This window comes from Pelodiscus sinensis, chromosome 7 (assembly GCF_052426305.1).
Source record: "Pelodiscus sinensis isolate ZL-2025 chromosome 7, ASM5242630v1, whole genome shotgun sequence".
Lineage (NCBI taxonomy): Eukaryota > Metazoa > Chordata > Testudines > Trionychidae > Pelodiscus > Pelodiscus sinensis.
In genome coordinates this window covers 22,632,941-22,650,850 of record NC_143058.1, presented here as the reverse complement: position 1 = coordinate 22,650,850, position 17,910 = coordinate 22,632,941, and the positions used below count along the sequence as shown (strand labels likewise).

The 17,910-nt window shown below is 36.1% G+C and overlaps 1 protein-coding gene across 1 annotated transcript in view; it reads left to right on the top strand.

Annotated features, from left to right (window-relative positions):
* LRP1B (LDL receptor related protein 1B) overlaps positions 1-17,910 on the top strand; it is a 1,362,068-nt gene that overhangs the window by 778,756 nt on the left and 565,402 nt on the right. The window contains exons 13-14 of the mRNA XM_089779714.1: positions 2,235-2,454; positions 6,465-6,654. Of these exons, the coding sequence (XP_089635840.1) occupies positions 2,235-2,454; positions 6,465-6,654 (410 nt within the window). The remainder of the gene's footprint in view (positions 1-2,234; positions 2,455-6,464; positions 6,655-17,910) is intronic.

Sequence of the window (17,910 nt, the reverse complement as noted above, 5' to 3'; positions counted from 1 at the left end):
CATTTTAATTGCAGCCACTTTATAAAACATAGTTTCATATGTATCTACTTTTGTTGGGCTAGTTTCACATTAGTGGATTTCAAAGCTCAAGAAGTCTCAAGAAATGTACATGGTGCCTCTTTTTTCCCTCCGAAGAAACAGGGTTTCATTTTTCCTTTATTTTTATTGTTTCTAGTTTGCCAAATTTGTGTTCCAGTAATAAATTGCAGATATAAGTCACGGTACTGCAGACTGACGAGCACCGTGATTCCTGCATAGCAAAACACTTAAGTGAGTGCTTCACTTAAAGTCCCACTGAAATTAAAACTACTCATGTGGATAAAGTTAAGCGTATGAGTAAGTGCAGAAATGGTCTGAGGTAAGTTTAATAAGGGCGAAGTTTAATAAGGGCAAATGCAAAGTACTCCACTTAGAAAGGAACAGTCAGTTTCACACATACAGCATGGGAAATGACTGTCTAGGAAGGAGGACTGCAGAAAGGGATCTAGAGGTCATAGAAATCTACAAGCTAAATATGAGTCAACAGTGTGACACTGTTGGAAAAAAAAGTAAACACGATTCTGGAATGCATTAAAGGGAGTGTTGAAAACAAGACACGAGAAGTAATTCTTCTGCTCTATTCTGTACTCAGTTGCCTCAGTTGGAGTATTGTGTGCAGTTCTGGCACCACATTTTAAGAAAGATATAGAGAAAGTGGAGAAGGTCCAGAGAAGAACAACAACAAATATTAGAAAAAGACTGAGAAAAGGACACAATAGATGTTTTCAAGTATCTAAAAGGGTATTACAAGGAGTAGGGAAAAAATTGTTCTCCTTGGCCTCTGATGGTAGGACAAGAAGCAATGGGCTTAAAGTGCAGCAAGGGATGTTTAGATTAGACATTAGGGAAAACTTTCTAACAGTTACGGTGGTTACACACAGGAATAAAGTGCCTAGGAATGTTATGGAATCTCCATCACTGGAGATATTCAAGAGCAGGTTGGACAGACATCTATCAGGGATGATCTAGACAGTGCTTGGTCCTGCCATGAAGGCGGGGGACTGGATTTGATGATTTCTCGAGGTCCCTTCCAGTTCTATTATTCTATGATTCTAAGTGAATTCCTCTATTCAGGGTGATAAACAATTTGTCAGATCAAGTCCATATTGTAATACTGAAAATGTTTACAACATACAAAAATAACCTAATTTGTTGAGTCAATAATTAAGAAGGCTGTGATAATATTTTTCTATGTTTTAAAACAAAACATATATAAATGAAAACTCTAAAATACTGTTTGAAAATAATATGCTATATGCTATTTCATAAAAGTAAAAAGTGTTTGGTTGAAAGAGTTGTGTTAACTGTGGAAATAAAGGATTATTAATACACCATATTTTGTGCCTCTGCTATTGGAAAAGTATATTAGATGACTAAAGAAATGTACACAAGCCCTTGTATTCCAAGAAAGTGATGAAGAAAATTCAAGTGAAAAATAAATATGGCCTACAAATATCATAAATAAAAATAGGAAATTTAACTAGTGACTTCTGCAGAGCAGATGAATTCAGCAGTAAGTGTACAAATGATGGAAACTTAGTTTTGAATACAACTCAGCAATAACAGCCTACATTTTCTATTTCTTTAAAAAAATATAATGTGTAAATCACTCACCATATTGTTTTAAGACAGTCATCTGCTTTTAATATGAGAAAGAAGTGGGATTCAACACTTCAAGGTCACTTAACCTTAAATTATTAAACTTGTGTAAAGTTAACTCATCCGAAGTGGGATTTCAATAGTGTTAAACAGCAATACAGAAAAGCAGGTGATTTGCATCAAGAAGACAATTTAGACTTGGCCAAACAATCTCTGTACAGCTCTGCCCTTCAGAACAAAGTCAATCCAATTCCTGGTTTAAAAAAAATCATAATTGCTGAGATTAAATAAAGTCTGTAGCAGCTCATTAATGGTATTATGACTTCTCGTATCAGTAATCTCACTTTTAATCACATAATTGATTATATTCTGTGTGTGTATATAATAATATTTTAATGGTACTGAACCAAATGGATTTTTTTTTTGTTGCAAATGCTACTATTCATATGAAGGAATCAGCAGGTGTTATTCACGCAAAAAACCTAAAACAAACTATAGTCATTGTATGAAGTTACAAACTTTTTGTTGAAGGCCTTCTAAAATATAAATCAGGTGTTTGAAATGATATCTGAATGCTTTTATTTATAATTTCATAGCTGGATGTATTGGACAGACTGGGAGGAAGATGAAATAGATGACAGTGTGGGAAGAATCGAGAAGGCTTGGATGGATGGCTACAGCAGGCAGATTTTTGTGACATCAAAGATGCTGTGGCCAAATGGTTTAACTCTGGACTATCATACAAATGTATTGTACTGGTGTGATGCCTATTATGATCACATTGAAAGAATATTTTTGAATGGAACTGACAGAAAGGTAAAAGAAATATGCTGCTGTTTTGTCCATAGGCTTCCCCTTTCACTAAATCATATTGTGTTGTTAAAAATATTTTTCAAAGTTTTTTTCCCCTTCCACTCCTGCAAGGCTGCTGTAAGTAGACCCTGTGGGATGCCTGAGAAAAGCTGCATTGAAAACTGTGTGGTTGAGACTCTGCTATAAGGGAACATGGCATGGCATTTTAATTAGCTTCAGAAGTAGTGATACAAAGGTATCTTTTTTTAAAAATCCAGTTTTCCCATGTAGCAGTGAACTATGCTGCGATTGAGCCCCCAGGCTACAGAGAGACTTCCAATAGAGACAAATTTAACACAGCTTCTTCTGGATTTGCCAGTGGGAGCCTTCTATTTGACTCACCTGGTAAAACAGCTTTCCATAGACTGAGAGGCTCAGTGTTTGAGACTGTGTTGTAATACGCAGGAGACACCTACTAATCAGATAGTCTGACCTCTTGTGCAGCACAGACTATAGAACTTCCCAAAAAATCTTCCAAGAGCAGATCTTTTAGAAAAAAACAGTCTTGATAGGCAACTCTTGAGAATCCATCAGGCTAAATTGTTCCTGTGGCTAATTACTCTCACCACATCATTCATACCTTATTTCCCCTTCTGAATTTATCTAGTTTCAATTTTCAGACCGGCTTGATGATGCATCTCCATTTAAAGTTACATTTTGAGACCTATCAGTTAACCAGTTTTTAATCCATATAACGTGTTCCATGTTAATTTTACACCATTCTAGATTTTTAATCAAAACGGTACATGGTGCCAAATCAGATGTCTTAGCATGATAATCACATGCAATCTTGTAATCAAATCATAAAAATCAAATTAGTTTGACAGGATCTATTTCCATAAATGTATGTTAATTTACATTAATTATTAGTTCTTTATTTATTGAGTCTCTTATCAGTCACTCTATTATCTTTCCAGGATTCAATATCAGGCTGGCAAGCCTGTAATTACCTACTTTACCCTGCCTATCCTTTTTAAAAGCTAGCACAACATTTGATTTTTTTCAAGTCTCTGACTTCCACAGTCCTCCAAGACTTACTAAAAATCTAAAGAAACAGATCAGCAAGCTCCTTAAACAACCATTGCAAGACCTATTGACTTAAAAATGTCTAATTTTAGTAGCTTTTCTGTAGTGTACTTGAGAGATACTAGTGGAATGGCAAGTGTTTTAGCAACACCCTATTCTAAAACTCAATCATCTGTTTTCTCCCAGAATGTAGAACAGGAATATTTATTGAGCACTTCTCCCTTTTCTGTATTATTATTGTTAATTCGACTATTTCCATTTTCTTGCTAGTTGGGAGACACAATCAGTACTTCGTTATTTTAGCTTCTGGTGGAGGAAGTGTAAGTAACTAAATGGTCAAGAGAATATCATGCACTTGTGGAAAACTGTTCCAAAGCCTAACAGTTTATGGTGATACATAACTTTTTGATATGGTGTGGAGATCAAGAATGAAGAATTTAAATTCAACCCATAAAACTTGGGTAGGGGTATTCCCCGCTACAGCCACTGCTTCAGACTATGGATTGGAATAGAACACATAGCTCTTTTGCACCTTTTAGCAGATTATGAGAGCCACAGTATCCATACAATCACAGATACTGTGATTTCTGTACTGCCCGTGCTGATTCCACCCTACATGGTAACCTACATGGGATCAATATACAGATCAATATCCCCAGTTGCAGGGATTAACTTGTATTCCATTGCTCCATTGGTGCGCCCTCCTGCACAACCTCATTGTGTTGCTTATGTGATGCCTTTTCAGTCAACTTTCTAAAACATTTGTGTGGATAATTTGCTTCAGCTCTGTCCTATATGCCATGTCAGCTTTGATGACTTCCTCCAACAGCAGAGGTGGAGTATGCTCTTTTCTGCTTTTTCTCGCTCCCATGCCTGGTCCAGCATAAAAGACATGTTGGGGGTCGGAAAAGCAAGGTATAGCCTTCCATCCTAACAATCCCAGGTTAAGAAAAAAGCTAGTAGTAAGCCATTGCAGCTAATATGAGTTGGATTACCCTTGTGGTTGCTCTAACTTTTACTGAGGCCTTATTTGTCTTCTTCTCAATACCTACTTTGGGAGAACAGAAAGCAGAATCTCCCTCTGCAGGCCTTGTTCTAAGCATAGCTTGGCTGCATTCAAAAATCTCTCTTACTCTTGTTAAAAGTGATATTGATATAATCAAGAGAGTTGGGTGAAATGTTTGGTTCTTAAATTTCCATTGTTAGTTACCAGATACACTTACTTTTGTTTCTGGTATTAAGTATTTTACTGTTAAATATGACAGATTATTGATCAAATTTAGAATTAGAGGAAGTGTATATTTAGCAGAGTTACAAGTTTCTTTGTGTGTCAGAACAGTGGGAAATTATAGTTGTTAAAGAAGATTACATAGATTCTCCAGTAGAGATGGTTAAAAGTTATCTGTTGAAACTGCTTTTTTGTTAAAAAAAAAAAAGTTTTTTTTTTTGTTGTAAAAATGAATTCCTGAAAATCAAAATATTTTTACCTGGAAATCCTGCACATGAGAATTGTCATTTAAATGGCTTCTCTCTCCAGTCTTTTCTATTGGTCAGTCTGCCCAGATTTCTATTAACTTTTTCTATGATGCAGGATGGCCAAGTACTTCCATGATGCACTGCTTTCCTTCTTCAAGATGGTAGGCAGTGATGCATCACGGAAAATGTCCCGGGATGGAGAAAGGGAGCTTGAGGAAGCCCAGCTATGATTATCATGAGGCACTGTGGAGGTATTAACATAAAAAAAATTGGGGTTTGGCCATACATTTTATTAGAATTTCTGCCATAAGTAAAAATTTTTTGCAGAAATTTAAATCAAAATACTTTTTTCCCATTATCATCACAACTTTACATGGGGAAAAAACAAGTGTTTAAACTGCTTCTTTGTGAGACAGTCTTTCTTATGTGAAGAGCTGTGTTTGTCACCAAGACTGACCTAAGACTGGAGTAGGTTTTTAGAGCAACTGTACAGACTCGGTAATGGAGATAGAATGTTACACATAACTCCAATGACAAGGCAAGTTGCAGGTATTCATGGAAGTTGCATTTAATTTAAAAGGTAGCCTTATTTCACGGACCATGATGTGTAATCTCCTCCAACTTCAATGATTCACTTCTGTTTAGCAATAGTGAGTAATGACAGTAGGTCATGGGGAAAAGTTAAATAGCCAAGTGATAAACCAGTAAAGTCCATATAACCAATAAAAGTCCACCCAGAAGAACCTTAAGACAAAAAAGCATATATATGTGCATTGTAAGACTAGGGACTCTTATTTAGAGTGGATTAAATTGTTTGAAAAACATTTGGAATATTGCAAAAGTGACAAGGAGTCCTGTGGCACCTTATAGACTAACAGATGCATTGGAGCATAAGCTTTCATGGGCAAAGACCCACTTTGTCAGATGCATGCGGTGGAAATTTCCAGAGGCAGTTGAACTCTAGTTCATCTGCAAATTTGACACCATCAGTTTAGGATTAAACAAAGACTGTGAATGGCTAGCCAAGTACAAAAGCAGTTTCTCTTCTCTTGGTGTTCACACCTCCACATCAGCTGCTAGAAGTGGGCCTCACTCTCCCTGACTGAATTAACCTTGTTATCTCTAGCCTGCATATTTATACCTGCCTCTGGAAATTTCCACCGCATGCATCTGATGAAGTGGGTCTTTGCCCATGAAAGCTTATGTTCTCATTCATATGTTAGTCTATAAGGTGCTACAGGACTCCTTGTCGCTTTTGCAGATCCAGACTAATACGGCTACACCTCTGATATTTGGAATATTGGGACATTGAGTCATTTGGAATCAGACTTTGTGCTCTATGTTATGAATGAAATCTTTATATGTGTGGACAGATTTGCTCATTTCTGAGCTCTCTGTCTTTTTTTCCCCAACTTTGACATGCATACTAAAATATTTTAATTCTGTATTCAGTTCATGTTATTTAATTACAGGTAGTCTACAATGGAAAGGAGCTGAATCATCCTTTTGGGCTATCACATCATGGAAATTATATTTTTTGGACAGATTACATGAATGGCTCTATTTTTCAATTGGATCTGACGAGGAGGAATGTAACACTGTTAAGAAGTGAGAGACCTCCTTTATTTGGGCTTCAGATTTATGATCGCCACAAGCAGCAAGGTATTGACAAAATGTGACTTTTTGACAAAGTTTCATGCAAAACAATACTTATGTATACTGAATATTTTTTCTTATACTTCCTCAGTGTTTGGAGGAAACTATGTACAAAGCCAGTGAAAATATGGATGTGATATAAAAAGTAGGGTGCTATAAAGATATTTCATAAGGTTGCAACTCTTTATAGGATTTTAAAATTGATCATCTGCTTGCTTCAATCTGGCAACTATATTGACCCACAGTTACCATACCTAACTGCAGTTATTGGATTGTATTCACACAGTCTTTCTGGATTAACAGTTTTCCCATACGTGTGAAAGGAATCTTGAAATACAGTGCATATTATATACTTTTTTGCTCAATCATATTAAAGATATGATTGTACCTGCTTTTTTTCTATGGCCAGCAAGACCAGAAACATGTTCTTTTTTCCTTTGTAATTGCCTTCTTTACCTTGATTTTCATCATTTCCATCACAGCATATTTCAGTGAGTTAGTCTGCGGAAACTGTGCAGTTATCCTCTGCTTTGCTGCAATGATTGACCAGTAGGGGGAAGCATACCTCTCATCTTAAATCAGTGGAGATGTTTTCCTCCTCAGATAAACGGTCATAGAGAAAGAATATGGATGTAGTTAGGATACTGGGTTTCCCAGCTCACAGGTCAGTTTACAATTATGTTCAGTGAAGAAATGACTTGGGTTCTCATTACTTGTTGACAAGACATTGTTATGCTTTTGGGTAAGGCACATGCCAAAATTATCATCCGCATATAGAGCTGATGGAATTGCTAACTACTGAATTATTGTAAATACTTCAGTGTAACTTTTGAACATGAGGATTAACAAACTACACATCTGCATAATACGGCATTTTTATATGTGTACTACAAGCAGGGTGCAAGGTAACTGTATCATTATGACTTTAGAACATAGACCAATTTTTACTGAGTTAAAATACAGTCCTGCTATATTTTGAATCTTATGGAAAATTGCAGTGCAGCAGTAGCTTAAAATAAATGCAAATTTTAAGAAACAGGATAAACATTTTAAAAGAAGTGAATTGAGAGGTAAAAAATAAAAGCTGTCTTGAAAAAGTTTTATTTATGACATGCCTGATAAGTGAAATGCAATGGCCTTGGAAATAGTTTCCAGCTGATGCCATAGAATGGACTAATTTCTGCTTTGTACTACTGTTTCATGAGATATTAGCAGCCTACGAGACCCTTCAGAAATTCTATTGTCATCTTCTATTTGGATACTTTCTTAGAGTTCATTTGATATGTCTTGTCATTTAAATTATCACTGATTTATTCCACTGTGTTTAAAGGACCATATGAATTAACCTGAAATGTTTTACTTGAATACAAATCTAGTCATTAGCTTTAATTTTTGGATGACTGCTTTAAGACGCTCACTGCTGTAAAAAGAGCAGGGTTGCAGACTGAAGTACTTCAAGCCAGATTGTGTTTTTTGACTTTCTCCATTGTTTTCTGACTATTCTTTGTGCTGATCACCCTTCTCATTAGTGTGATTATCTGAGAAATTCTCATATAAAAAATATTCATATATTGTTTCCCCTGCATCTGCATAAGCCTTGCAAATATGGCTCTTTTATTGTGCTTTGTATTAGTTTTCAAGACTTTTAATATTTTCTTTGGTTTCTTTATTACTTGGGATCATTGGTTTAAACAATAAGTGACCCTGCAAAGAGTTTGAGGGTTTCAGATGCATATCTAAAATGTATTAAAATGTATCTGTTCTTCTGAACATTTACATCTTTCTAATTCTACCATAGAAATGGGATATCTTATTGAACAACTTCATATTAAGATTTAATTGTCAGTTTTTCTGGTGCAACTTTGGGATTCATAAGGAGTATTAATGATACAAAAGAACATTATTTCCACCTTAATTTCTGTTTGTCATGCATAACTTTACTAAAAAAATACTTTAAATATTTTGGTTCATCTGCCAGGGAATGTCATTCATCAAAACACAGATAAAGGTTAAATTGATTTCAAGATTTTTGTTAACTTTTATTATGTCCACTTCTCATTAACAACCATACCCAAAATCTTACTGTATCACCAATCTGAATTTGGTAGATTTTTTTTCTTTTTTCCTATGTTGTCAGGCACCTGGACTCCTTTAATAATATAGGATAAAGACGTCCATGAGAATTAAATAAGGTAGAATCTTCTGTTAATAATTATTTTAAAAACTAATCTGTTGGTTTGGATTTTTGTTCCTGTTAATGAAGAGGCTCATCCATTTTTAACTGCTCTTTGTTTCTCATGAGCCACAGTTAAATAATCAATAATCCAATCTTCTAATTATTTTATTTCCCAGTGTAACACTAAGACAATTCTCAATTGTCAAGCAGAAAAATATTCCTTAATTTGAATCCATAAATATGTACAAATGCAATTTAATTTTGGATATTTTGGCTTCTATTATCATATAAAATTTCAGAGCAATATTTCTGGACATTAGAGTGCAAATTAATGACATAAGAGAAGGGATTAAAAATAATCGTCCTTCTTTGAATGGCTTTGCATGTTGATATTTTGTTTTCCCACACTCCTCATAATCCTCCTCTCAGCAACTCAGAGGGCACATCTAGACTACATGGCTCTGTTGACGGAGCCATGTAGATTAAGGTTGTAGGCAAAGGGAAATGAAGCGGCGATTTAAATAATCGCCGCTTCCTTTAAATTAAAATGGCTGCCACGCTGTGCCGATCAGCTGTTTGGCGGCACAGTGCTGTAGTCTGGACCTCCCTCTTATGCCTCGTGGAATGAGGTTTACTGGGAGGTCGACAAATGCCTTTGATGTCGACCATGGAGCATCCAGACTACAGCGCTGTGCCGCCAAACAGCTGATCGGCACAGTGCGGCAGCCATTTTAATTTCCCTTTGCCTAGTAAACAAATCTACATGGCTCCGTCGATGGAGCCATGTAGTCTAGACGTGCCCTGAATGTTCTGAGGTTGAGGTGACATAGCCTCCACTACTTCAGTTCCTTACACTCACTGTCCAGTGTAGAAGGCCATGTCTACACTAGATTAGTTCAAATTTACTAAGTTTGACTTCTGGGTGCCCGATTTTACAAATTTGAAGTTCTGTGTCCTCACTATGGGGAAGAATTTAATGTAATAGAAGGCAGGCTCCATTAACGTGGATGCACTACTTCAGACTTGGAGGCTAGGGAGCACTCTGGGGAGCTGCAGGAGGTCTCCCGGAGGCCAATAAGTTTGAATTAGCAGCACTGGAGTGTCCACACTAATGTTATTTCAGACTTGCAAATTTGGGAATAGTGTTATTCCTCATGAAAACTAGGACTACAGAGTCTGAATTCCATGGCCTCTTATTCCAGAATAATGGGCTTTGTAATGTGGATGCATCACCAGGGTGGGTGGGGGAAGTTTTGGAGAAAGGTTCTAATGTAGATCAGCCCTAAGTGAGTCACTCTGGTCTGTTTGGGTTCTGGGTTTTTCTTCATTCTTAGAATATTATTGACTATATGAGACAGTTTATAGTTTAATGATAAGTTAAGAGTGTTAAGATAGTTGACTCTGTTTCAAGTCATGGTGGAACTAGAAAAAAAAGAAGCCAGGATTCAACAGATGTGTTTCATGCCCTCATGGTCTTCCTGGTGTTGGACAACCATGTTAGGTGCCTGAAGTGTGCTCCCTCTGCATCCAATCAAAGCGCAACTAAGGTTCAATAGGTGCACCCTGCAAATTTTAGATCTGAAAGAGCAGTTAGCAAAACAACCAATATTGGAAGACCATTTTGGGTATGACAATTTTGTGGCCCACTGAGATGAAGGAGGGCCACCAATATGGCCAATTCATGAGCCTTGATTGCCCACTGCTAGTATAGAGCCTCTGATAACCAGCTATTTAATATAATTAATATTAATAACAAGGAAGAAGATACATAAGCGAAGATAGGGAAATAACTGGTTAAAATATTTAAATAAATTAGATGTATTCAAGTAGTCAAGGTCTGATTAAATTAACCCTAGAGCACTTGAGAGGTTAATTGAAGCAATTTTGGAACCATTAGCAATTACTATGAAAAACTCATGGTGGATCATTGAGAGAGGTTTGAGAGAACTGCTGAAGCATTAATATAGTAGATATCTTTAAAAAAGGGAACAAAGAGGATCTAGGAAATTATATTGTTGTCAACCTAACTTGGATACTTGCACAAATTTTGGAACACATTATTAAATACTTAGTTTTAAGCACCCCAAGGAAAAGAGAGTGATAAGTAATAGCCTGCATGGGTATGTGAAGTATAAAGCATGTGAAAACAATCTAATTTCCTTTTTTGACAAGATTACTGGCCTAGTGTGTAGGAGGAAGCAATAGATGTGATTTATCTTGATTTTAATAAGGATTTTAACATAGTACCACATGGTATTCTCATACAAAAATTAGCAAATGTAGTGTGAATGAAATTACCATAAGTTGGGTGAATAATTGCTTTGAAAAAAACATATTCAAAGAAGAGCTTTCAATGGTTTTCTGTCAGACAGGGAGAGTATGTCTACACATCAAAGTTATTTTGGGATACCAGAGGTATCCTGAAATAGCTACCCTGCGTCTTTACAAGCCACCTGTTATTTTGAAATATTTTTCGAAATAACAGATGCACTATTTCAACTTCCCAGTAACCCTCATTCCACAAGGGATAAGGGATGTCTCAAAATATCACTTTATTTCAAAATAAACTTGAAATAAGTACACAATTTGCATAGCTAAATTTGCATATCTTACTTCAAATTTAGAATGCAGTGTAGACATAGCCAGAGACTGTATATACTAGGCTTTTGTACAGGTGTGTGTTGGGTCTGTTATTGTTCAATATTTTGGAGTGAAGAGTATGCTAATAAAATTTGCAAATGATAATAAGTAGAAAAGGAGTGCAAGAACTTTGGAGTACAAGATTAGAATTTCAATTGACCTTGATAAATTGGAGAAATGGTCTGAAAACAACAAGATGAGCATAAAGACAAATGCAAAGTACTTCACTTATGAAGGAAACATTAAGTGCATAAATACAAAATCTGGAAGAATTAGCTATGCAATAGCACTGCTGAGAAAGCTCAGAGGAGTAGTTGTGTTAGTCTCTAACAAAAAAAAACCCCCAAAACAATAAACTTCAAAAAGCAACAATGATCCTGTAGCACATTAGAGACTGACCAAAAAATGTATAGATAGTATTATGAACTTTTGTACACACAACCCACTTCTTCAGATGACAAATATGGAGAAAGAGGCATAGAGCTTCAAATAAAAAGCAGAAAAAGAGGAGAAAAGGGGAGGAGGAAAAAACCCTGTGAATTAAAGTATCCATGCTAAATGAGGCTAATAGAATGAGCTGTAAGTGCCTGATATTTAGCGTTTAATATCATTTGGGTGTTGAATATAATGGCCCATCCAGTTCATGTCATTGTTCAAGCCTTGAAAGATAATGTCAAATTTACACATGAAGGTCAGTTCTGCAGACTCTTTCTAGTTGATTCCTGAAAGTTTTTTTCACTTCCCGGGTATTTGAGTTTTAAGAATGTCTGATAGAGATTGTGTAGGTGTTTGTCTCTGTCTGTGGGATTAGAGCAAATCTGGTTGTATCTAAGGGCTTGGCTCTAAACAGTTGATTAATGTGTCCTGGATGAAAGCTAAAGGCATGTAGGTAAAGTGTGATGGTCAGAGGTTTCTGGTATAAGGTGGTAGAAATATGGCCATCATTTAATTGTAGTGTAGTGTCAAGGAAGTGGATGTCTTGTTTGGACTGGTCCAGACTATGATTGATGGTAGGGTGGAAGTTTTTGAAATCCCTGTGGAATTCTTCAAGGGTCTCCTTTCTGTGGGTCCATATGATGTAATGTAAGTACAATAACTGTGCTAGAGGACAAGAGCTGAGGAAATGTTGTACAAAGTCAGCCATAAAGATGTTGGCATATTATGGGGCCACGTGGTGCCCATAGCTGTGCTGTTAACTTGAAGATATAAATTGTCCCCAAATTGGAAATAGTTGTGGGCGAGGACAAATTCACAAAGCTCAGTCATCAGGTGTGAAGTGACGTCATCAGGGATAGTGTTCTTGACAGATTATAATTCATTGGTGTAAAGAGCTAAACATCCATGGTGGCCAGGATAGTGTTTTCAGGAAGATTACTGATACTCTGTAGTTTCCTCAAGAAGTCAGTGTTGTCTCGAAGGCAGCTAGGAGTGCTGACAGCATAGGGTCTGAGGAGACAGTCAACATAACCAGATAATCCTGATGTAAGTGTGCCAGTAATGGAGATGGTGGGATGTCTGCAGTTTCAAGGTTTGTGGATCTGGGGGTAGAAAACTTCTGGTTGCTGATTTGGAGATGAGTTAGTATAGATTTGGTCCTGAATAGTAGCAGAGAATAATATGAGCAGGCGGCCTAGGGGTTTGGGTTTGGTGATTTTTTTTTTTTTGGTGTTCTTTAGTGGGATCAGAATCCTGTAGAATCTGGTATTGATGAATTGTCTGGCAGCCCCCAGTTCATAATCTGTTCTGTTCATCATGACTACAGCACCCCCTTTGATGATAGATTTGTTCTTGAGGCTGAGTATAGCATTGTGTTCTGCACGGCTGAGGTTACATGTAGTGATGTTAAATTCTTGAGAATAAACTTTCGGAGAACATTCTCGAGAATGTTCTTGAGAATATTCTCCAATGCGTGAATTTTTGAGAATTTTCTCTTAAATACTTGTTAAATAGTTTTTAAAGAATTTTACTATTTATAATAATGTCTTTCTTTAATAAAACTTCAAGAATCATGGAAGTTTCCAATTGTTAAAATGAAAATTCGGGAATGTAAAGAAAAAAAGACAGAGGTTTAAATTACTAGAACTTTTATTACAAATCTTCTGTTTCAGGATACAAATATTTTTAACTTTCTAGATTGAATACAAGTCTAATAGGAATCTGCACTTTCCAAATTTAACCCATATATTTCTGTCTCTTCTTCTTCCTCATACATATCCTCTTCTTCAACGACTTCTTCTTTCTCTTCAGCATCATCAATTTCTTCTTCCTCATTTCACTGGTTCTGTTTCCTTTTTTCTTTTGGGGATTTCAAGGGAGCATCATTTGGGTTTTTAAGAAGCTTTATATTATGGGCTATGAATGTCAGCTTGCCTGCCCTTTCTTGCGGTAACTTGTTTCTTTTTGCATTATGAATGATACTCTAAGTACTGAAACTTCTTTCACTTGCTGCCGTTGTTGGTGGCATATTCAATATGTTGATTGCTGATTTTCCTAATTTTGATCCATAGCAAATACCTTTCCACCATGTTACTGCATCTAGTGAGCCAGCTGATTTTGTTACATATGATTTTCAAAAAAAACCTTCTTTAGCACGATACTCTGCAAGCTCTACAATGACTTTTGCTGAGTGATCAGTGCCATACATTCTTGTGACTAATTTATTGATGAATTCAGTTCCTTGTATTTATTCATTTCTTGTAAGGCACTCACCATTGAATTTTGGATCTAGAATATTTTCAGCATAGTGATGTTTTTTAGAGCCATATCTTTTCTTTTTTCAAAACTTTTCATTACATCCTGTTTTTCTTGTTTCGCAAGTTGACTTTTGGGATGTAGCCTATCAAAATGATCCCCTAATTCCCTGAAACATTCAGGAACTTTGCTCATTTTTGGCTGGTCAGATTCAAGCAGCATAATCCATTTAACAACAGGACATATCAGTGCATGCAGTTTTTGGACCCGTACCCAAAATACATCTTGATCTAGGATTGAATTCCTGGTATGTTTGCTCAGTTTAGTCTGTAAATCTTCATGGACAGCAAGGCATTTTAAGACATTTTTTTATTTTAATAAGCTTTTCAAACGATATAAAATGGAACCCTACCTAGTTTTAACTGGCAATTTAAGTGAACAAGTTTGATTTTTTTCTTTTTGAATTGCAGTAAAATGAGCTCATAAAACTTGTGATTTGTTAATTTCCTTCACAATAGTTTTACAGGTAGCTTCAGTTTCTTGAACAGATTTTAAGTTACTGATGTCACCAATTAACAAATTTCATATAGGAGCAGCACAAGTGTACATAGCAATGTGATTGTATTTTTCGTTAAGCATTGATAAGGATTTCACCATTGCTGCAGCATTATCAGTGACAATGGCACCAAATTTTTCAGTGCCTATTTCTGTCATTATTTCTTCCATACGGAATGCCATATACTCAGCAGCATCGTGTTCAGCATCGATTGCCACTGTCTTGTAAAACACTGGTTGGGGTGTTGATGTAATAAAATTTATAACAGATTCATTTCTTCAGTTGCTCCAAGCATCACACCATAGTGCAAGAGAAGAGGCTTCAGCAATTTTTGTTTTTATAAGAGCATGAACACGTTGATATTCAGCTTCCAAAAGTTTGTTAGAAAGTGTGTACCTGGATGGCATCTTGTAAAATGGTCTTAATTTTTGCATAAAAGTAATCCAATCTTCGATTTCAACCAGTGAAAGAGGCAATCCCGATGAGAATATAGCTCATGAAAAAAATGTATCCAAAACTTTGTTTTCAGTTTCATTCATGGAATCAAAGTAGCAACTTATAGAGTGAAACACCTTGGCTGAACTAGATGTGGAAGGTGGTGATGTAAATTCACTAGCACTATCACAGTGTTCCATAGATGTTGATGCAGTTGATGGTTGAGGCGGTCTGCTTCTGGTCTCTGAGAATTTTGTTGCCTTTTCCTTGATGTAAGCAGGAGTCTTCAAACAATTGGAAATATGCTTTCTCATCCTTGTTGCATTTCTGCTGTATTCAGTCTTGCAGAATTTACATTCATATAACACTTTATCTTTAACTGTTTTATGAAGGAAATAATCCCACACATCACTTTTAGGCTTAGTTCTTCTTTTCATACTGATGAAAACACAATTACACCTTTCACAAAAGAGAATAAATGTGTTATTGCCTCTTTAAATACTTTTTGTGATGCTTCCAGAAAGTTCCATAACAGTCAGAATGCCTGACTCATGAATGCTCTAGAAAATTCCATAACATTCTGGAATGTTCTATAACATTCTTGAACTATCTTGAATGATCAAGAAAGCTCTTTAACATTCAGGGTATTCTAAACGTTGAATACAACATATTATTTCAAGAGGAAATGAAAAATTAGAAAATTCTCAAAAATTCTCGGGAAATAATCTCGGGAAATAATATTCTCACCTCTCATCGCTAATTTCATGTCACATGTTGTTGTTTGTTAACAATGTCAGTCTGTTTGTGGAAGCAACAAAAGGGTTTTCAGTTATAGTGTATCACAAGTTGGATATGAGCCACTGATGCAATGCAGTTGTGAAAAAAAGCCTGACATTGTGAGGTATATTAAAAAGAGTTATGATATGCAAGACACGAGAGGTAATTGTTATTATCCTCTACTCAATATCAGTGGCACTTCAGTTAGGGTATTGTGTTCAATGGTGCCACACTACAGGAAATATAGGGGTAAACTGGAGCAAGTCCAAAGGAGAACAGGAAAAATGACAAAAGGTTTAGAAAATTTGACCTATCAGCAAACATTTAAAAATAGGAAATGATTATTTTTGAGAAAACAGGGACTCAGGGGAGTACCTGATAATAGTTTTCAAATATTTTAAGAGTGGTAACAAAGAGAAAGATTATTAATTGTTCTTCTCATCCAATAAAGTTAGGACTATAAAGTAACCTGCTTAATTTGTATCAAGAGATATTTAGCTTGGATGTTAGGGAAAAATAACTTTTCTAACTATAAGAATAATGAAGTGCTGGAATACGTTGCAAAGGGAGGTTTTAGAATCACTGTAATTGGAGTTTTTTTAACAACAGATTGCACAAACATCTGTCAGGTATAGACTTGGTCTACTTTGGTCCTGAGTCAGCATCAAGGGATGACCTATGTGATGTTTTCTGTAGTTATATGACCCAAAATATCTAAAATTGAATGTTTTATTTCAGGTCAACATGAATCTCTGTATTTTTCTGAGTGGTGGTGGTTCCACATGGGAGTTGCATTACTAGGTTCATCATATTGTGCTTTCCCTGGGGGAATCAGGTCCAAAGCTAGACTACATCTGCCATGACACACGATGGCTTCTACCTATGAGTGAATTGCTACAATGAATCATAGGATTGGGCAAGGCTCAGATACATCATGGGTGGCATAGGGAGGCCACAGAGAAGAGGGGAAGGCATCAGAATTCCAACTCCCATGATGCATGGCATAGGTTGAGGAGTACCCAGAGATTGGTATCAGCCTGAAATGAAACATTTCAATTAGATATTCCAAACAGAAAATTCTATCAAAAACATTTTTTTTCATTTAGAAAATGTTTATTCCAATAAAATCCCATATTCTGACAGGATAGTGTGAACTGTATGGATATATATTGATAATTGTAGCATTATATATGATCTGCTAAAGAATTACAATCTCTAGCTATGCACTCCATCCATCTCCTGCTGAAATCAACAAGGATCTTTCATTGACTTTAAATAGTATTGGATAAAATCCTACCCCTGCTAGGTAAACTGTTTTTCCAATGTGTCAAAATCAGTAAGCCCCATGTTTGTTCTTTCTGGCCTTGTAGAGGTTCTTTGGTAGATATAGAAACTTAGTTTTGATCTGGGTTTAAAACGTGTGTGCTGTTTTCCTGCTCTTAAAGAAACAGTTGAGGGATATAAATTTGATTCATTGTAGAACCAAGCTTGAATAATTACTTCTTCATGTGGAATATTTCATCCAGACATTTCAGCAATTAACAATTTAGAACTTGTTTGACAGTTTGGTTTGGGTTTTTTGTTGTTTTGTGTAATGTTCTTTCATGGTATAAACAGAAGTTTGCATGCAATACATGCATATTTATAGACTAAAATATTGTACCCAACATTTCTTCTGTTTTTATATGGTGGTATCTTGAATATAGTTGTTCCTCACCTATTTTGTCTCTCGGGCCGAGGCATGCTCAGGGGATATTTAACTTGCAAAAAAGACAGCTGGGGTGAACAATCAGGAATTTTGGGGCTGCCTGGAATTCATGTGTCCCAAAATGTTCAGTAGTCCAGTGGGTAAAGCACCTCCTTGGAACAAAGGAGATCTAGGTCTGAATCACTACTTTGTCTGCCTCAGAGCAGAGGCTTGAACCCAGATCTCTTACAAATTAGCTGTGTATCACAATCTTCAGGGTATTCTGGGCTGGGTGTATTC